At 32.5% G+C, this 22528-nt stretch overlaps 2 protein-coding genes across 2 annotated transcripts in view; both read right to left on the reverse strand.

Annotated features, from left to right (window-relative positions):
* LOC119835821 (fructose-bisphosphate aldolase-like) overlaps positions 1-6170 on the reverse strand; it is a 7546-nt gene extending 1376 nt beyond the window's left edge. The window contains exons 1-7 of the mRNA XM_038360841.1: positions 6059-6170; positions 4493-4584; positions 3521-3695; positions 3199-3402; positions 2609-2724; positions 1908-2007; positions 881-1083 (exon numbers count right to left, since the gene is read on the reverse strand). Coding sequence (XP_038216769.1) covers positions 881-1083; positions 1908-2007; positions 2609-2724; positions 3199-3402; positions 3521-3695; positions 4493-4584; positions 6059-6170 — 1002 coding nt within the window. The remainder of the gene's footprint in view (positions 1-880; positions 1084-1907; positions 2008-2608; positions 2725-3198; positions 3403-3520; positions 3696-4492; positions 4585-6058) is intronic.
* Positions 6171-8486: 2316 nt separating this feature from the next.
* On the reverse strand, positions 8487-18995 carry LOC119832821 (fructose-bisphosphate aldolase-like). The gene is made up of 8 exons (XM_038356603.1): positions 18880-18995; positions 16830-16918; positions 15323-15497; positions 14613-14816; positions 12089-12204; positions 11158-11257; positions 10062-10261; positions 8487-8582 (listed from the first exon to the last, which is right to left on the reverse strand). Exons 1-8 carry the CDS (start codon positions 18989-18991, stop codon positions 8487-8489), a joined length of 1092 nt encoding a protein of 363 aa, XP_038212531.1. The 5' UTR covers positions 18992-18995.
* Between the last annotated feature and the right edge of the window lie 3533 nt (positions 18996-22528).

Raw genomic sequence — 22528 nt, forward strand, 5'->3', positions numbered from 1 at the left:
AAATTTAAATGAACTACAACGGTTCGCGCGTTGGTGTGGGTCTGACAGACCCTACCAGGCATGCCAAGGGTTAATAAAACTTTCTATTCACATTGTTTGCGATTATAAAAATTGCATGGGAAATGTTTTTGTTCTGAAAAATTTATTGTTATTTCTAGGAACAGCAAGGTACTGGGGAATTCCATAACCAATATCTTGATTCACACCAAATGGTCCCTGATGCTTGTTCTTTATTTATGTCACGTGACTCTATAGTCCAAGCCTGATAGTTGTTACTATGTAAGGCTTTATGCCCGCTAGACTAGCTTTATGCCCGCAGCTTTACCTGCCCTCGAGCGACTATGTTCTTCATGCATATTTATATTCTATCTTATTTATAGAATTTAGATAAGTCCGATTTGGGTGCGAAAAAGTTAAAGTAAGTCGGTCGTCTAATATTAGGTAGCTGAACGTTCCGTTTAGCATATCGGTCAATTAAAATGATAAATAATACATGAAAATTTAAAATTTACTTCAAAAGTGTTATATAGCAATAATAATGGCATTAATCACACTAATATTATAAATGTGAAAGTTTGTTTGGTGGAAACTACGGAAAGGATTTTGATGAAATTTAGTATACAGACAGGGTGTGAGCTGACTTGGGTGATAGGATACTTCATCCCGATTAAATGCTCCTTTAGGATACAAGAGGAATCTTGATATCCGGGCGGAGCCGGGACGAGTGTCTAGTTACTGATAAAAATATTGTAACACAAATAGATGTATATCAATAATTGAATTAAATATAACGCCTTTGCTGTATGCAAATACACGAGAACGTTGTATGTAACACTGCAATTTACCTACAGGTTACAGACCTCAGATATAATATAATTACCTTAGCCCTTTTCAACAACAGTTCTTGCGCTCGAGTTACATTATCGCTATTGCCTTTCCAAATACGCAATGCTGAGGACTGCAGCGCGCGTCCGTAGCTGAAGGTGAGTGTCCAGGGCTTCTTCAGGTCCACGGTGTTGATGGCGTTCAGGTTCACTGACGCCTGCTCCTCGTTTTGACCAGCACCCGAGAGGAATAGGACACCTGGAAATTAAAGTAAAGTAATATATAGATTACAGGTATCAGAAATAGCATTATCCTTACTAATATTACTAATGCGAATGTTTGATTGTTTATTTATTTGTTTTACTTTCATATCGAAATGGAGCGATTTAAAGTATGATTTTGGTGTTTGGTGAAGTCACAGGTTGACAGATATTTCTTTTACTGTGGTGAAACATCTTATACTGATGGGAATTTCCTTTGACCGCGAGGGGGAAGCCGCGCGCGAAATAATACATTGAATACATATAATATAAAATATATACATATATTACATACATAAATTTTGCATATAACTTTTGTGCGCAAAAATATTAAATAGGGTTTTATGGTACCAAGTGCAAAGTAATTATAGTAGGTAATGTGTAACTATAATAAAAACCGGACAAGTGTGAGTCGGATTTTGACAAAAAGGATTAGTGTCAAACAAGAACCCACCTAATATATGACCGTACCAAATGTTGCTTATCTTTAATTTTTCATTAGCAATTTTTCTTATATCGACAGCAGAAATACATGGTTGAAAACTTCAATAATCTAACTATCGTTCAGGAGATACGACCTAGTGACAGACGAACGCACAGACACACAGCAAGCTGTCCTAGTTAAGCGGTCTTTTTTAACTCTTCGGGTACAGAAACCCTAACAATTAAACAAAAAAAAAAAATTGTGCCCTTTTTATAAGTATTAAAAACTATTTTGCAACGAATATATGTATTTTGCAATTAACAAACACTACAATAAGGTCAGATTGCTTTTACAAGATATCTGGCGCCTATAATAGGATAATTATTTTATTAAATTACCCGGCACAGCTGGAGGTACAGTCCTGAGCAATGTGGTGACGGTTGCCTGCGCAACATCCTGTGGTGAGTACTGTATCTTACAACTGCGACCCGCCATCACCTAGAGTTATATCCTTATTAATTCATTTTAAAATATATTTACCACAGGTAGGTAAATACATTTTAAATAAATTTAATAATAATATATATATATAAATGTGAAATTATATAATTCTTTGAATGTTTCTGTGTACCTTCAATTATTATAATAAATTACAGCAAATTTATACAATACTAACTAATATATTATATATTCTATAATACTACAATTAACATTAGTATAAATAGAATACACTAGTAGTAATATTTTTTACATCTACAACATCTAGGTATGTCTTCTGAGATGCTTTTGAACCTCATAAAGAAATGAAAAAGAACAAAATAATATAACTTATTGGCTTTATTAATAGCGTCAACCAAAAAACTGTATCTTTAATATTATATACCGATACTAAGCAATTTACAGGCTACCAGTTTTTTGTATGTTCAACATAACATAGATAAAATCTTTAAATTCGTTCGTACTGATTTTAGATTTAGATTGAGTTAGATAAATAAACATTAAAAGTTATCTTTTATTTCTGGTTCATACCACATCTATATTATTCTAGTTCTAGTAAAGAAGCTTATTGCAAATATAAGATATTTATTATTTAGCATACCATGTTGGGTTTGAGCAGTGTTCCTTCGAGGTAGACGTGGTGGTCGCTGAGTGCTTTGTACAAGTGAGCCAACACCTGCTCCGTCACCTTCTGCGTTCTCACCAGATCATGTTCGCCTGGTAATCATTTGACAAAATTTAATAAACTGTGTTAATGTTGTTAGGTAATTATTTGTAACTCGACTTTCCATTAATAATTAATTAATCATGTTAATATCATCGAGAAACATTCAACCTTCTTACTCACTCAATCAAAGGGAGTACAAACTCATTGGAAAGTTCCCTGTATTATAAAATATAATAGTTTAAAAAAACTATAAAACACGCTTTAACAAAAATCATATTTTGCAAATTGAAAACTGGAATAATTTTATCAAATTAGTGTATTGTCATCGGTCCTCAATAAATCTACAAAGTTTGAACGAAATCTGGCCGTTTAAAGTGGGTCAAAATCGCGCCCAAAGAAGTCAGTTACAAACAAACAAACAAACATACAAACAAACAAACAAACAAACATACAGGTGAAGCTAATAAAAAGCGTGTAAAAAGGGTAATCAAGACCAAACCTTGTAGCCTGCTCTCTTTACTCACCGTCAGTCAAAACTTCAGGTTCTAGAAATGGTACGATACGTTCATTCTGGCAAATAGAAGCGAAACGCGCGAGGACATTCGCATTCTCTATGAGAGCCTGGTAGGAGGGAGTCGTTTCAGAGATTCTGTATACGCACCGCCATTTTGCAAAATGGCAGCCATCTTTTTTGTACTTCGCACAACGCTTCGATAAGTCATCAAGACCTGAAAATGAAAAAGAAAAGTTGGCGTTTTGTGTTGGGGCTAAACCTAAGAACTAAACCAATATACTTTATTTAATGACATTTATTTCGAAATCGTGTATATTATCAAAGGCGCTTACCTTGCGCAGTATGTTCATCATCAGACCCAAATAAAGGAACAAGACCTGTGTCCACTTTCACTCCTGGGATAATACCACGGTCTTCTAAAAGCTTGATGAATGGCGTCCCATCATCTGCCTTTTGGTAGAGTGTTTCAGGATACAGGATTGCACCAGAAATATTATCAGAAATCACCTGAAAATACATTCATAAAAAATGTTTCAGTAATTACTTACTACAGTGACGTATTTAGGTTTTGATCATTCCCAACAACAAGAGCCTTCAATTAACTCTGTCCTGCATCTTTTTCCAGTTTTCAATCCCCCTCCAGGGCGCAGGTTCATCTTTTTTGTGGTACCTAGGACCTCCAACTCCACTCAATGAATTTATAATTTGAGTAAATCAAATTTATTAGAATTATGTACTGCTCTTACTTTTGCATCTGGTTCAGGTTAAAAGAAACTTGGGGGCAAATGGAATAGAGTGAATTTACAAAATAATCTTATTTTCATATTTTTCGAACTATGGACTCATGTTTTCATGGCATTGATTTGTGGTAGGATCATAATGTGATATTCCGCAAATATTTGCTTTTTGATTATGTATTTTTTTAATTGTAATATTTCGTAAATTCTCTAACTCTTCAACTAGGAAGAGTTCCATAAATGCAATTGCTAAATTTCCGATAACGGTTTCAATATAAGGAAAACTGTTGGAATAGTTCATCAACCTTCAACGCGGTCAAATCTCTTTGTTTAATAAAAGCTTACTAACTAATACTTTTTAAATATAATGAAGGTTTATAAGATAAATCATATATTTCTAAGAATTTTTATTTTTTTTTATAATGGCATCGGTATCCATCAGAAGACTACTACATTTAATAAATTTCACATGCATGCCTTCTTGTTTAAATATATATCGAGTAAATTACATCAATGTATAATAAATTTAGATCAATATTTTTATAACATTAATTGAAATTTACTTACAGGGTCAGCAGTGAAAAGCAACTGGCGCCATTTTCTACGGTTTTCTTCTGTATTTTCTATTTCGACAGCCGCGAGGCGTATTCCCACGGTTTCTGCAAAAATGTTTTGTACTATTTAACCGAAGCTACCGAATGAAGCTATAAAGGGATAGATTCAATTGAATGTACGAACCTTAAAATTTTCAGAAATAAGTATCATTATAACAATTGGCTTAGTTAATTTTCTATTATAAGCAACCGAATATAACAAATATGCATTATGATGTTATATTTTTTGTCATTTATTGATAAACGATTGGATACGGTTAACCATAAAAACATAAATGTAGCAATATCAATGATACATGATATAATAAAATGTCTAAACGATTATATGGCACAATGTTCCGATATTTATTATGTTATGGTTTTAATATTCGGACTGTTTCTGATCTATCTGTTGATTTTTAAATATGTACTCTCAAATACCTAATATCAAGGTTTTTAATTACTAATGCCTTATAGAAGGCTTACAAATTTTAATGACGATGGTAAAATTATATATATAGTTATAGGCTCCAGCTAGAATAGTAATTTCACGTAATAGACTTAATATTAACGTAATATAAAACATATTTTCCTTAGAACAGACGTGAACGTTTTACATCTACTTCGCCTTAGTGTATTATAAAGTCCATAAAGTCTAGCTTTAAGATTCTATTAAAATTAATGACTATTACGTTCTACTTGTTTTCGTACAATTAGTATAATAATCGACGATAAATTGTCTGTTTAATGACTATCTCACGTACGCCATAAGGCAATGACCAGAAGGAAAATAATCAATATTCTTATAATAAACAGTAATATGTCTAAGAAAGATTTGATACGATGCCTATCGGACACCAACTATTCTTCATAATTATCCGTATTGTATGATATTATTAGGGTTATTATATTCTTTATGTCAATGTCGGCAATGGAGCTGTAAGCGCTACCACTGCCCATGAACATTAGGAGCGGCGTAAGGTCGATTGCAGACTTGACGAGAGGAATAATGGAAAGCACTGGAAAGGGCAAGGAAAAGGATATGGGCCTCCGGCAGTAAGTACGAATTTTTATTACTCTGTCTGTGTTTTTATGAATATATTACATATTTTCTGTTCTTTGTATCTAGTAAAAATAAAAAGTGTATTTTTGAAATAATTTTGTAGCTTGATTGTTTCTTAAATACTTGTGATAAAAGTACATAGAACGAATGACCTTTATTTTAATCTGTTTAATAGTTTTAAGATCTACACTCGCGCAAATATGAAAATTATAAGAGTTATTATTTCTTTGATGAGGAAAAGGAAGGAAGGGATTAGCAAGGTGAAGGAAAAGGATATGGATGTTCAGTTTTTTTTAGAAGCGTACTGAAACTATTTGTAATTTTTCCTGTTTAAGCGATCAGAATACTAAAAACATCGAAATCAGTTCAGCTGTTTGAATTAAACATTACTATTTAAAAATGTTATTACATGTATCACCTATGATCTCCGAAGTTGATTTAAATATTGTTTATAACTAAAATAATATTATCAATTACTTGTAGATTCGTCAGCAGCAAGAATTCCTTTGCCAGGAGCGATGATGGCCTTGATGATGTTTTTTAGTTCCTCTTGAATTTCAGGGTCCGGATATTCGAAATAAGTGGACATTTTGACTGTGAAATGTTAATAAATAAGCCAATTTTAAGATTGCTAGCTGTTGAATTTCTTCAGTTTTGGACTGGATTAATTATCGCATGAAACATAACTTATGTTTCGTGCTACAATGATTATACAATCTTGAAAAAAATGGAAATTTTTGTGAAATACGCAAAAAGGGAATTAAAAGGAATCAATTATTATTCGATCTTACTTTGATTTAGATATTAAATAAAATAAATTTATTGAAACCAATTGAAAAATGAGGAAAAAGTATTTATGTTAATTAAATAAGGTACATACTTTTGTTACTGGCTGAGTCACACTTATATTACTGTTTGTCGAGCGATAATCTACTCCAGAATACTTTTAAATTATTTCTTATCTTACATTTCGTACAAACAAAATACGTTTTATCTTATCAGTGCCGGCAAGTGTAGCATAATTTATAGTAAATAATTTATGTACATTTATACATTTATTAATATTTAATCAGTGTAATAGTTGAACTAATCTATCTACACAAAGATTTAATTCGAATGTTTGTCTGTTTGACTGTCACGCTTTCACGGTTAACAACATCGATATGGATAAAATATGTATTGAAATCAACAAAACAGACAAGAAGACAAAAATATTTTTTCCAAAATGATTTGTAGATACTGGGAAAGAAGGAATTGAAAGAGGTGATGAAAATTTTTGCCTTTTTTGGTGGGTAAAACCGCTAATCTCATTTAATCTCACAGTATGCATATTATATAAATATTAGCTGACCAGGCAAACGCTGTTCTGCCTTACTTTTATCATTTAGGGTTATAAAATAGATGTTGGCTGATTCTCAGACCTACCTGATATGCACACAAAATTTTATTTGAATCGGTCCACCCGTTTCGGAGTAATAAGATAACTAACATTGTGACACAAGAATTTTATATAGATACTAGCTGCGCCCCGCGGTTTCACCCGCGTAAGTCCGTATCCCGTAGGAATATCGGGATAAAAAATAGATGTTGGCCGATTCTCAGACCTACACAATATGCTTACCAAATTTCAGAGGAATCGGTCAAGCCGTTTCGGAGGAGTATGGCAACGAAAACTGTGACACGAGAATTTTATATATATAGATATAGATATGTATTTATTAATAGAAGCTATAAGTTTTTCTTCTCAAATTATAAATACATATTCCATTGAATAACAATGATTATTATAAGTACCAATTCTACAACATTTTTTACCTATGATATATATGTATATAATCTAAAATATAAAATTCTCGTGTCACAGTTTTCGTTGCCAAACTTCTCCAAAACGGCTGGACCGATTCTTATGAAATTTTGTGTGCATATTGGGTATGTGTGAGAATCAGCCAACACCTATTTTTCATACCCCTAAGGGATAAGAGTAAGGCAGAACAGCGTCTGCCGAGTCAGCTAGTATTAAAATAATATTTGGTTGTCTCGCTAACATTCAGATCTGTAACGCATATTAAAATAACAATTTATACGTAAACTTCAATTTGCTCTTTGTACTTTATTTCTTCAGATGTTACGAGAATTTAAAGTTAACATCGCATGAGTGCTGTGTTCCTAGTAGCACGTGTGCATGACTAAACGCATAAACAGGGATTTCCATAAGAGTTGTTTTAACAAAAGTAATTTATTTATTGATGGAATGAATAATTTTATTTACCAAATTTGACAATAATTGAAAATGTGACTAATATAATTATTAGGAATGATGGCACACCCAGAGCGATCTCAATGTCTCTCGGTTTCATACGCGGATAAGAACCACGGACAAAAAATGTCATTTGAAAGTAGATTTAAAAAGAGAGGTAATAACTTAAAAGATTTTCATTGGTATCTAAATCGGTAAAGTTTGATCGATTAACTGACAGACGGACAAAAAGATTGGCATTTATTATAATAAGATTTTAATATTCTATGGCATGTTTTGTGATCGTGCGTTATAGTTCATCGGTCAAGCAAAATATAATCTATGGGTCACGAGTTCGATACAACCAATAGACATATTAAAATCTTTTGGTTAAGTAATTAGAAAATAAATTTAACTTCAATATCGTTCTAATCCAAAAAAATTAGAGATGCCTTAAATTTTCCCTAACATTATCGTCGTATTCCTTGAAATTACTAAAACGATATCCCACACAAAAACAATTTTTAAATACGATCCAGTGTACAGGACACACAGACACAGTAATTATGACTAAACAATGGTATACTATGGTAATATTATATTTAGCAGCATACATAGTTTCAATAAAATAAAAGTCGCAAAAATTAAAGAACAAATTTATTTCTTATTTCAATATTTATAATTGGATTTGAAGTTACTTTTATTTCCTGCTGCACTGAGAACAGCACCCGATTCATATTTTCCCATCGAGGCCAATCCGTTTGCCTGTAAAATAAAAACATATGGCACATATTGGCATTCTACAGATTAATTTCAATGTTAATTATTATATATCTCTCTATATCATTATTTTTTTAAGCGATCACCACCGCCCATGAACATTCGCAGAGGTCGTGCCTAACTGCTATAAGGGATCCTTTCCCTTTGATGACTGGTTAGAAGGAATGGGAAGGGTGAGGAAAAGAAAACGGGACTATTATATAGAACAGAAGGTATGTTATGCAGCTTCCAATCCAGATGTTCGAGGGGGGTCACTCAAATTTAGTGCTAAGGCGTTATGCACCAGGTGTCTTGAGTCGCATCCCTTTTCGACGCATGCCACCACTTATAATATCATTGTGTGTAATTAATGTAGCCCTTTTTATTAAACTATCTAATTTCAGTCAACATTTTACGGTATCCTTATAAGTAAATATAATACGACATAATATATTAAAATTAGCACCATAGATAATCTTGGTAGAAAACAATGTTCTTTTTTGTCTATGGTATTATGTACAATAGATCGACTGTATATTGTTCTAATTTTAGCCTTATGGCTTATGGTATGGCTAAATCAACGCACAAGAATCTGTTAATGACAGATTTATTATACAAGTTTGATTGCAAGTCTTCCTAAATGGGTCAAGTCCCGTAGGATGTATTCTCGTGTGTTCTATTATTTTGATCGATCCCATATTTACGATATAAGCAATTAGCGAAGCAAACCGTCTAATCATTTTATGGTTTACTTTATAAATATACTGGGACACGTATAGGATTGGTCTATGTCATAACATTTTCTACTTCATGTTTATATGTTGTCAATAAAAAATATTTGCGTTTATCCACTATCCAAATTGCTGAACGTTTTACAATATAGGTAGAAAACTTCGAACCCTCCTCATACCTCACTTTTTTGTGTATCGATAAATTATTATCCATCTTATGGAGCTAATAAATAAAATAGCAGTCTATTTCGAGGCACATGTCTCACACAGTCTTACTGTTTTCTTTATTCTTAGACCAATATTATACGGCTTTTTTGTAATAATATATTCTATCATGTAATCTTTTCTACACCGAAGACGTATAATACCTACTATATCAATAATATTACATATCGCTTTCTCTTCCTCTTTGAAACATGAAAAATTGTAAAAAAAAAAACAAATAAATCCCGATTGACGAATTGCCACTTTTTGGATCAGTGATTCATTATTTTAATCCGGACGGTTTTTCCCGAGAATGCATGACTGACACTACAATTCGACAATTTAGTTAGTAAAAATATATACTTAGAAGTTATTCCCCTACATTATGAGAAATTGTCCAATCACATTCTGTACATGATTGTAATTAATATAATTATTCACTTTTTTTTTAATTATATAATTATTCACTATAATAAGGTCATGATGCATTTTCATTTATTTTTTTTTTAATTAGTCACTCATGCAGTTTATATCCGTAATTATGCCTTACCTTGGTTCTCTTAATGAGCTCTTCTTGCGCCTTCTTAACATTAGCATCTTTACCAGCCCAAGTTTTCCAAACGGAAGCCTGTAGGGCTCTCCCATAGCTGAAAGTGAGGGCCCAGGGCTTCTTCAAAGGTACTTGGTTGATGGCATTTAAATTCAGTGTTGCTTCTTCTTCAGACTGTCCTCCAGATAAGAAGGTTATGCCTAAAATAATGTAGAAACACAATTAAGACTACTCCGCGATTGAAAATTATCTATGTTCGCTCAGCAAGATTAACTTCGACCTTTGTTCGAATAATCTACCATTCAAAAGGTAATTGACAAATATAAATAAAATTAACGTTATTGAATTAACGATATTCCTAGTAAATTTATAGCGCTGCGATACCATACTTCTCTCTGATCTAACTTTCATTTCGAAGAGGATGCTAATTAATTTCCATGAAAAGTGTCTATTATACATTATTTTTAACACAATTTGGAATACATCAATAGCTCAATTAAATTATTTATGATGAATTACTAAAAAAAACGTACTCAAACCATCTCATTAGGTACACGGTCTTATAATTCGCTAATAACAAAGATTTTTTTTTTCTAGTCATAGCGGGCATTTGAGCTGGTGGTTCGCCTGATGGTAAGCGATCACCACCGCCGATGAACATTCGCTGAGCTAGTGCCTCTGCGAATGTGCTGCCCGCTTTTAAGGGGTAAAGGAAAAGGAAAGTATTGACAACTGGAAAGAAGGAATGACTGGAACGGGTGAGGAAAAGGAAATGGGCCTCCGCCTCCCCCGCTCACCGCACGAAATACAGTGGCATGCCACTATTTCACGCTGTTTTTTTGTGGGGATGTGGTACTTCCCCGGTGGAGCTGGCCCAATTCGTGCCGAAGCGTGCTCGACTCTCACAATAAATACAAGATACACGTCGGTTTCTTGAAACGAAATTTAGTTTTGTGAAATTTAGAAAAGGCCGTTATAAGTAGTTTGATGCACAAAAACACCGAATATATTTAAATTTCATAGGAAATCTAATCATGCTCATGTAAATTGAAATAAAAAAGGTAGACTGATATAAGCTCTTTAGAATTATACAAACCTGGTACCGCTGCAGGTATTGTCCTCAATAAGGCTGTCACAGTCGCTAACGCTATTTCTTGAGGGCTATTTCTTACTTTGCAATTTTGACCTGGAGTAACCTATGAAAACACATTTTTATTATATCTTAATAAAAAAAAAACGCATATATTAAGTACTGACTGATTAGGATATTTGAGAATTAGTTTCAAACTATTAGACCATTTGGGCTGAAAGTTGGCATGACCATGCGGGCGAAGCTGCGGGTAACAGCTTGTTAGTTGTTTCTTATATTTATCAAATAATGCTACATAATTAAGAGGACATCTCAGTTTTGCAGAACAATAAAGGTTGATCAAATTAAGGACAGATAGGCTAATTTAAACAATAAAAAAAGGATTAAATAAGACTTTATTAATAAAGTGTTGTGTCAAAGAAAGGTAAAATACTAACAGTTTGAACTATAAATGGTATACGAAGTATAGGTAAATAATTACGTATTAGCAAGCAAAGCGCCTGGTGTTGAAAATGATTTTAACAAAAGAGCAATCTCGTGTTCGCGGAGCCTGAACGAGAGCGGAACTTAATTAGATCCCACTCTTATTATGCAAATAGTTTTAATTAATATGGAAAACGTGTTGCTCGAATATGCCTTCATAATATAACGAAAATCATCGTGGTTATAGTTATATAACCTTTGTTCATACAACACATATAACTAGCTGCCCGGTTCGGCTTCCCACGACTTGATTAGGATCGATAATTATATTTTCAGAACGGCTCTAAAGATACACATTAGTTTTTATAATCCGTGTAGTTTAAAAAATAACAGTGATTTAGGTACGTGAAAATAAATCAATGCCGCTATTGTCTGCTTTAGTGACTAAATAACGTTTTTACCACCAATAAACGAAAAAATATTTATTGTCTGTTTATTTAAAAAATATTATTACCATATTAGGCTTTAGCAGAGATCCTTCCAGGAAAACGTGATGATCATTTAGCGCTTTGTACACCGCTGCGAGTACAATTTCAGTCACATTTTGAGCTCTCACGATGTCATGGTCGCCTGGTAATCATAAAAGCTAATATTAGGAATGTCTTACAAGCATGCTCAACAACTAACTCTCAGTAGTGTATTTTTTTAAGTATTTATATGACAAATAAATATGTATGAAAACATATTATTAGTGAATGGTGGAATTAGCTACGCGTTAAAGCACTGGGAATTGTAATTAAAATCATAAAAGTTAATTTACAATTGTGAAAAAGGAAAACGTATCAACAAGCTGGGCACATGAAACATTTATATTATGACAAATAGAAAAAAATTGGTATATAATATAAATTATACAATATATTACAATTAATTGAAGCTATACCTACATCAATTCGTTATAATCGTAAGTGAAGCTATATTATAAACTAGCTGCGCCCCGCGGTTTCACCCGCGTAAGTCCGTATTCTGTAAGAATATCGGGATAAAAAGTTGTCTATATGCTATTCCAGTTTTCCAGCTATCTACGAACCAAATTTCATTGCAGTCGGTTCAGTAGTTTTTGTGTGAAAGAGCAACCAACACACACACATCCTTACAAACTTGCATTTATAATCGTGCGGCGCGGGTGATTTTTGTCGGTGTTATTTTAAAATTGTAATATCTTTTAAGGTGTTCATTGAAATTAAATGACGTCAAAGACAATATTGTTCACAATTAAATACTCTTAATCAATAACATATTTATTTGGATAAAGATTAATATCATTACGTTGTTACAAATCTTACAAATAATGCATTAAATTCGACCATATTTGATTACCCTAAAAATGGTTCTAATAAGGTAACCTTAAAAGATAGACATATACTGTCGCGGACTTTTTTTTAGATCATTTTAAGAGGAATAATTCTTTCATACATATATTTTTCGTATCTTGAACCGTTTTCGCAGCGCACGCAATAGAAGCCCTGAAGAATGAATAATTTTTCCCGTTTTGTCCACACTTTTCGTTATTTTTTCGCCCCTAATAGTTGCAGCGTGATGTTATATAGCCTATAGCCTTCCTCGATAAACGTACTATTCAACACAAAAAGAATTATTCAAATCGGACCAGTAGTTTCGGAGATTAGCGCGTTCAAACAAACAAACAAACAATCAAACAAACAAACTCTTCAGCTTTATAATATTAGTATAGATTTATGTAAATAGTGTGTCATTCTACCGCAGTACTTTGCGCAAAAGAGGAATAATATAAAAGTGCGAGGAAAAATTTCACGGGTATTTCTTTTAATTACGTTGCATAGCAAAACTAAATGGAAGGCACTTGTTCCTTTTTTGTCAGTGCAGTTCGAACCGGCCAGTAACATTATTTATTACTCGCCATTTTACGAACATTTCAAAGCTTACGCTCATCAAATTTAGAAAAATCAAATGTAAGAGAATAACAGCATAGTCAGTAATTCATAAGAACGTAATAAATGTTATGAAAAAATTAAAGATAATGCATTCTTTGGTAAAATTCGTTTATTTATTTATAATCAGAAATCAGAACACGTTTTCCATATTTGTTATTAGCAAAGAATTATATCGATATCATAAACGTACATACAAAATAAATAAATACAAACAAATTATACAGCAATGCTCGTCCGATCACGAAACTTTATGAGATTAGCTTAGGAGTAGTCAAACCGCGATGCAATTATCTTCAGGATGACATAACAAACAAACTGAATTTAGGATAAGATATTATTAAATTATGGATCCCAATCGCCATTATCGGATATATTAGGAAATAACACAACAAGAAAATTATAAGGCCACAGTTTTGTCAATATAATTGAAAGTACCTGATACATATTTGAAATTGTAGTGTCTTTTGACACCTTCACAACTATGATCAACTAGCTTTCCGCCCGCGGCTTCGCCCGCGTGAAATTCGGTTATATCGCTTTCATCTCCCTATTTCAACTCCTTCTACCCTTTTTTTTCGCGATAAAAATCATCCTATATCCTTTACCAAGTTCAGTTCTACCTTCATACCAAATTACATCAAAATTCGTTCATTGGTTTAGGCATGAAAGCGTAACAGATAGACAGACAGAGTTAATTTTGCATTTATAATATTAGTATATCATATCCCTGTCTCATATCCCTATATGAGTACATGATTATGATGATTAGATCTATCCATGTGACTATAACCCTCATAGGAGGCCTGTGTTCCAGCAGTGGGAAAAAATATGGGCTGATGATGATGACGATGTGACTACAATAACTCCGTGATATTTCAATATCAAAATTCCAGGCCGTTAAATTGCGAACTATGAAGCCTATTCACAATCAACCTTTTAATTATCTTTGACTAGAGAATTTTTAAAATAACTCGGACAATACATCTGCAATATATAGATGAAAAAAAAATACGATTATTATAGCTGAAATAATGATTATTATCATAGATGAAATGGAATACTGACCGTCTAACAACACATCTGGTTCGACAATAGGCACCAACCCTTCACTCTGACAGATAGCAGCGTATCTTGCAAGCACACGCGCTGTGTCTTCTATGGCAAGTAGCGACGGGGTTCTCTCGCTGATGCGTAATGGACACCGCCACTTCGCAAATCTGCATCCCTGCTTTTTGTACTCAGCGCAGCGCTTTGCTAAGTCGTCGAGACCTGTTGAACATATGGTTTAAAGCTCGGCCTTACAAAAATGTCTTCATGCTAGACACAAGCGTGGTTCAGTTATATAGAGTTATATTATCTGTGGTTTTATTCAATAAAAGTGGCTTTCCGCCGTCTGTGTGTCCATTATGCTTAGATCTTAAAAATTACGAAACAGATTTTTATAAATTAGTTTGCACTGAGTAAATTAACCCAGCATTAGTTTTAGACAAAAATATTAACAGTAGGTAATAAAGGAGAAATTATATAAAGAAATTAATTAAATGTAACATTTCACACGGGATTATAAGACTCAAATTCTTTAGGAAACCTACATCTATTTGTTTATTTTTTTTTTTATATAATAGTATAGTATATATTTGATTAGACTTAGGACATTTTTGTCCGTTCTCAATGTATCTTAATGTTTGATTAGGCGTGAAGAAGGGACATTCAGACAGAAGGGGTTACTTTCGCATTTAGAATATTGTAGAGATAAATAAAAGAAGACAATTCACCTTGTGTAGTCACTTCGTCTTCAGTAAAAGGCAACGGCACAACATCCTTATCAACCTTAATCCCTGGTATTATATTTTTCTTTTGCAATACACTTATGAAACTGCTTCCATCATCTGTCTTTTGATATACAGTTTCATGGAAGAGAATGACTGCTGATACATTCTCGGATACATCCTGAAATAAATTTCTTAATTCAATATTCGAATTAGGAATATTTAATATCATTCATCTAATCCCTCATAGGAGGCCTGTGTCCCAGCAGTGGGAATATATATGGGCTGATGATGATGATGAATATCATTCATCTACACATATGGCACAGCTATTTTTATCGCTTTTTTTTAATTCTTGGTGCGTGATTGCAGCTGCCTTTTCTAATTTTCTTCCTTACTATTTAAATATTAGGATAATTGCGTAATGTGTGAAAAGGTTTATGTATTTGTGTATAAAAAATGTACAGATTTCACCATTTAATAAAAAATAATAGATTAAAGGAAACGTCTGAAATAATATACAAGTAAAGTTTTGCATCATATTATATAAAAATTCTAGATTCTTCTTCTAAATTCAAGAGTGTTATATTAACGATTGTTGATAAATAATTCAAGTGTAAAGGGTGATAAAAAAGGTGCTACTTCCCATTCAAAGTGTCGGGATAAAAGTTTAATCACCCCAGGCCCATTCGTGCGGGCATCCTGGGAGATTTACTAGATTTACGTTCAAGATAGGTAAAAGATTATATTTATGGCCTAGATAAGGCAACAAATCGTAGATGTGGGAGTGATTGAAACAAATGTGACAAATGGAAAATGGCGCCAAAAGGGATTCCCGAAACGCGTGAACATGATATGAAATATTTTATCTATATAACTTTGTGAGTTTAGACGACACCCCGAAAAGGAGTATTATAGTGCCAAGGTTCGTGTGTACTTATTTATTCTTATGTCTTCTTACTTTATAGTTTTGATAGAAACGTGTTCTGGAAGGTAACAAACTACTGTTCTGGATGAAAATAATGACAAGTTAGCATATAAAGTTAAATTGTTAAATTAATTCCATCATGTGGTTATATAAGATGAATTTACTATTGAGACATAAATGATTAACTTAGCATTATAATATTGTACATTCAATAATAAACAAAGTAAAAAGAAAACACGCTTTCATGATAAAATAAACTAAATTGTTTCACGAATATTAAATGGAGTATACGTATGAAATTATTTGATCCTGGCGATTCTAATCAGGGTAATATACGCATGAAATGATTGTTATGTCACCGATCCTTGATAAGTGTACAAAGTTTGAAACCTGTCCCGTAAAAGCTATAAACATGCAAGTGAAGCTAATAGAAGCGTATATTAATCTTGTGTGTACAAGGCTGGTATTTTCAAATGTTACTTGCTAGTAATTGTTGTCTACCCACTCCTAGTTTCCTAGTTACTTGTAATTTGTTGAAACATCCAAGTACTTCGACTTGCTTGTAATTACAAATGTTTGATTTACCTCTGCAGTGAAGAGTAACTGTCTGTACCTTCTTCTATTATTTTCGCTGTTTTCCAATCCAATTGTGGCAAGAAGTTTGCCAATTCCCTCTGGAATAAAAGTTCTTTTATTTATGTAGGCCTTTGTACGCGAAAATGGAGCATTCTTTACGTCTATGCAAGATTGCAATATCTGAAGAAAATCTTGTGTTTTCGTAGATTTCTATTGTTATATTCAATTAAAAATAACAGCTGTTTATTGCATAAAACTTTTACCATTTGTTCCAGTTCAATTTTAAATGAAAAAAGTCCAAGGTTACAGAAATTAGAAAAAAAAATGATTTACTTTGTTATGTTATCGTCGGCAAAGCAGCTGGCGGGTCATCTGATGGTAAGCGCTACCACCGCCCATGTACATTTGAAGAGACGTAACGTCGTTTATGACCTCATGCCTCTACGAAAGAATTCTCGAAGAGGAGAATAAAGGAAAGGGTATTGAAAAGGATACGGGCATTCGGCTAACTCTATGTACGTTATATATACTTATGTGGACACATAAGGAAACATGTTGGTAGAGGAAACATTCGGTGCTTTGTTTGTTAACAATTATTCAGCTCAAAAACAACTGAATTAAATTAATAAACGAATGTGACGTGTTACGAATTATATTTCCATATATATACATACCTAGATTTAATTCGGAACCGGGGCAAGCCACCTAGTCCTTTATTAACATGAGACTAAGCTGTCAACAATGCTAATCTAATAAATAAAAGATTAATACGCAGAAAGCTGCTACAATTAAATTACATCGCATTATCGGTTGCATAGAGATCGTAAACAGAGTGTCGTAATTACACGAGTCATTAACAATGAGGAGGTATAAGGAAGTTACGGAAAACGTTTCAAAAATTAACTCGTATGTATAGTAAACATTTTTAATCTGTATTTTATTTTTTTTCTTAATTTTGTAAATATTGCTTCAACACATAATATGCTTTACTCATGTTTTTTCATGTGTTATTCTGCTTTTAGTATAACTATTATAAATAATATTCTATGTATATGTATTCTATTCCATATGTGCCTGTGAATTCTAATTAAATTATAGTCTATATGCTGTTGAGTACTATAATATACAAAGGTTTTTCAAAATCCGTCCAATGCTTTTTGTGCGAAAACCGGACACGGGACAGACAAAAACGATTTTTCTGGCTTTTATCTCATCTTAATTATATGATACGTACAGTATAGAACTATTTTTTATATATCTAAATGTTGTTTCTTTACGATTCTATCGCTACTGTATTGAGCATTGAGTGAAAATCAATTTACTGAATTTTACAGTCAAAACTCAAAACTTAAACCGTGCAAAACTATAATAAAAAAATATTAAAACCCGAAAAAAAAATGTTTGCAAAAAGTGCTTTTGCTGCCATGAGTTTTGATTTAAACACATACATTAGGTTATAAAATTTAAACATAATTAGAAGAAAACAATTTATAACGTGATTCTGAAATGTTTTTCATATAATATTGAAAACAAGGAAACAGTTAGTATTTAAATTCATTCAACAATGAATGACAAAATGAGAAATTCCATGATTTACGCACTTCGGTTATATCGTGACGTCACTTCACAGGATAAAGTCGTTTTATAGGTGATATGTATCCATTCATACAATAACGTAAACCCTTTGTTATGTAACACTACTTCCCTTCCCCGAAGGAGAATAAGGGAATGATCCCGTCTATTGTATATGTATTTCTATAGTACTTTTAGCATAAGTAGGTTAGGTAATGGAAGGTAATTAAGGTCAATCTTGGAGTTTCGCAGATGAATTTTGAACAGACGAAACACAGTGGAATTTGTTGAGATGTTTTTCAGTAGGATACCGATGTTACACCCAGGTCTCGCTATCGAAGGGCCTTGGGTATACGTGAATGTATTAACAATTTAGAACAAAATACAGTAAATTTTGAGAGAAGACCAGAGATTTTATCGTTCCAAATATTCCAAATGGTATTAACTCCAATTGTTTTAGGTAAAGTTAATGAATTATTTTATTCACCATTAGTTTCATCCACAGCCAAAATTCCTTTCCCAGGTGCGACAATAGCTTCCGCAGTACTCCTTAACTCATTTTGTAACTCCACAGAGGGATATGAAAAGTAGGTCGTCATAATTCTGTTGACAAATAGCACACGGGTCCAATTAGAATTTATTCTAAGCTAGTTGCGCCCCGCGGTTTCACCCGCGTAAGTCCGTATCCCGTAGGAACATCGGGATAAAAAGTTGCCTATATGTGATTCCAGTTGTCCAGCTGTCATGTCCATTGCAGTCGATTCAGTAGTTTGTGCGTGAAAGAACAACAAACACACACACATCCTTAGTAACCTTCGCATTTATAATATTAGTAGGATTGTTTAATGTAAAGTACAAGTTCTTCTAAAACATAACATTTTTAATCAGATTTTAAACGCTATAAAATTATTATGTGTACACATAACTTTATAAAAATTATAAATAAAATAAAAAGTTTACAGCTAGATTACAATGCACCAAAAAGTAACATACAATAATTCAACGCTAAGTAATTATTTTCTATGAAAAATATCAACACCGCGGTAGGTTCCAGAGATATCAAAAGTTACACAAGTTACACAATTCCATATTCGATATCGGGAGCAAATGAAAACAATTTCTTATCAACACACAAAAAGAAGAAGAAATCACATCAATCCATAGAAAACCTACGGAGCTGTCAACTAACAAAACAAAAGAAAATACAATCGATTTGAGAAGCTACTGCGTTCTTGGTAACATCAATTAAAAGTACTTATCAGCTTAACATTTAGCTTCCACATAAGTTAAATTACTCACTCGATATAACAGAATTTACTTCCAATTTTAATCTCGTTTAGAAGTCAACTAAATTATGTAAGAACGAGTGTGTTTATGCATGATAATGTCAACTGATAAACTATCTTCATGCTCATTAAGTTATAAATTATTGTTACTGTATCATGAAGCTGATTGGCGTTTTTTTATTTGATCTGTTTGAGGTTTTATATAAATGAAAATTTCGGTACAATTAAAGTAAGATTTTAGTAATAATTTGGTTTTAGCAGTGATGTAGGTACGTAGAGAATTGATATCAAATTAAAACGTATGTATACATAGTAAATGAGTATTATCTCTAAATAAGTCGACGTCCCTGAAGTGGAAGGTGTTTCGCCTCCAGATTCTCAAATAGGACCAAATAGGATCGAATCGGATCAAACGATAAGAGTTTCTATGCAAAACAAATAGAATCACCCCAATCGGTTGAAAACCCAAGTTAAAGCTAAAAATAAATTTTTGGGAACGATTTTATTTTAATAAACTAAATCATAACATCACATGAATTAAAAATAATAATAACCTACAACTACATATCCTTTTTTTAGGCGCTTGACTTCAAAATAAACAAACATAAAAATATATAAAATATACAATCAACTGTAGTAACATTATAATATGTAATTACTTCAAACTAGAGATGTAAGAGTAAATATATAATTTCATATTATTTAATTAAAAACAAATTTACAAATACATTGAGTAATTGAACGTACGTATCTATCTTTTAAGTAAACATAGCTTTGTATCATATGTATAGAAGGAATGCAAAATTTAAAGGCGCAATTACCTCAAATTAATAGAACTCATAAATAAGTCTCAATATGTCATGAACCATTTATCCCCTGGTTATTGAATCAACAATTCATTTTGTTGTTTACAATTCTCGGAACCAGGAAGATACCAAGATGCTATTTGTGTATTGTGCGTATATATGTAGGGATAATCGTCTTACGTGTGTACGCTATGACCGTTGTTACGTTAATAATAGGGAAATTAATATGTTTATTTCTTTAAATTCTTCGTATAAATATAATACGTAATATCTTATAGATATACCAAATGTCTGTTTTTACATATATTTCCTCTATGCATGTGTATGTCACTGAAACGGATGGATCGATTTTAATTAATGTTGTGTCTGTTTTTCCTTTTTGGATTTACTTATATATTTATACGAACTTCTAGATTACACATAGGTATATGTAATAACTTTTTACCACTCGTATAAGATATGTTTAAATAATACATATCGTCTTGTTTATTATTCCTTTCTAGCTATACCATAGATAGCATTATACTACACTTGTACAACAGATAATATAATACCACAGATAACATAATATTATGCTAGTAGGTACTGTTATATATTATGAAGAGGAAGTTTGTGAATTTGTGTGTTTGTGACGTTTTAATTATTAATCCTACTATCCTACTATCCTACTAATATTATAAATGCGAAAGTTTGTTAGGATTTGTACATGTTTGTTACTCTTTCAAGCAAAAACTGCAGAACCGGTTGCAATGAAATTTGGTTCGTAGCTAGACAACTGGAATAACACATAGGCAACTTTTTATCCCGATATTCGAATTCGGACTTATACGAACTTTCATTTATTGCTAGCGGTCTGCCCCGGCTTCGCCCGTGGTACATATAGCCTTTAGCTTATATAAACTTTTTCCTCAATAGATGCTATATAACACTGAAATAATTTTTTTCAATCGGACCAGTAGTTCCTGAGATTAGTGCGTTCAAACAAACAAACAAACAATCTCTTCAGCTAAATAATATTAGTATAGATAAAGTACATATGCGTTATATAAACCAAATATCATAAAAAGTTACGTCAGTCAATAATTATAATAATAAGTATTTTATCTCCCTTCTTATGTAAATAGAAAAAAAAACATTAATCACTAACTTATGCTGTTATTTCAAAACCCAATCTATTTTAAGTTTCGAAAACCGTGACGTGTTCATTGCCTCCATTAAAAAAACCAACCTGCATATACTTCGTGCGTATTATAACCAGTTTATGTATTTATAACCTTAATTTATACAAATATGCGAGTTTGGCACGCGCGGGACTTACCACTCGATCGCATACTTTTTGTTCTATACGACGTAATTCCCAACTTTAGCCATGTGTGGGAAAGGGCATATTATGATCTAACATTTCGCCGTGAGTCACAAATTGTTAGCTTGTGTAAGAAATGAGAAACTATTATAGTATTTTCTTGTGTTTGATTTTACGCGAGTATTATACATTTAGAAATTAAAAACTTTTTAACGGATTTTAAACGCGGTTTATTCATTATTAAATCCGTGAGAAACTATTGTTAACTCGCTCTGACCACACCGGGTAGATGTTTTTGATAATTTTTCACATTCATTACATATAGTATATTATTATTCATAGGTGAGGTTCTTGGTACGTTTCCTGATGGGGACATAATAACATGATGAAATAAAGAATCTGCCCCATAACCTATACAACATGGGACTTTACTTGTTAATTTCGATACAAATCAATAATTAAAACATTAAAACCCATTGGGTCAATCTTCAAGCATATTATACATGCAGCTATACATATAACGAAACGTATAGATATATAAAATACTAGCATACCCGGCCACGCGTTGCTGTGGCTAATAATTAAAAATATCAATATGATAAATTGTTGAGATAATAAATCGAAATAAAAACTAAACCTTTATCTTAAGTTGGACCAAATTACACATAAAATGCCAAATCGGTTCATCAAAATCGGTTGAGTTGGTGAACAGTTCATTAGGAACATACATCATGCCACTGT

Source organism: Zerene cesonia, chromosome 2 (genome assembly GCF_012273895.1).
Source record: "Zerene cesonia ecotype Mississippi chromosome 2, Zerene_cesonia_1.1, whole genome shotgun sequence".
Lineage (NCBI taxonomy): Eukaryota > Metazoa > Arthropoda > Insecta > Lepidoptera > Pieridae > Zerene > Zerene cesonia.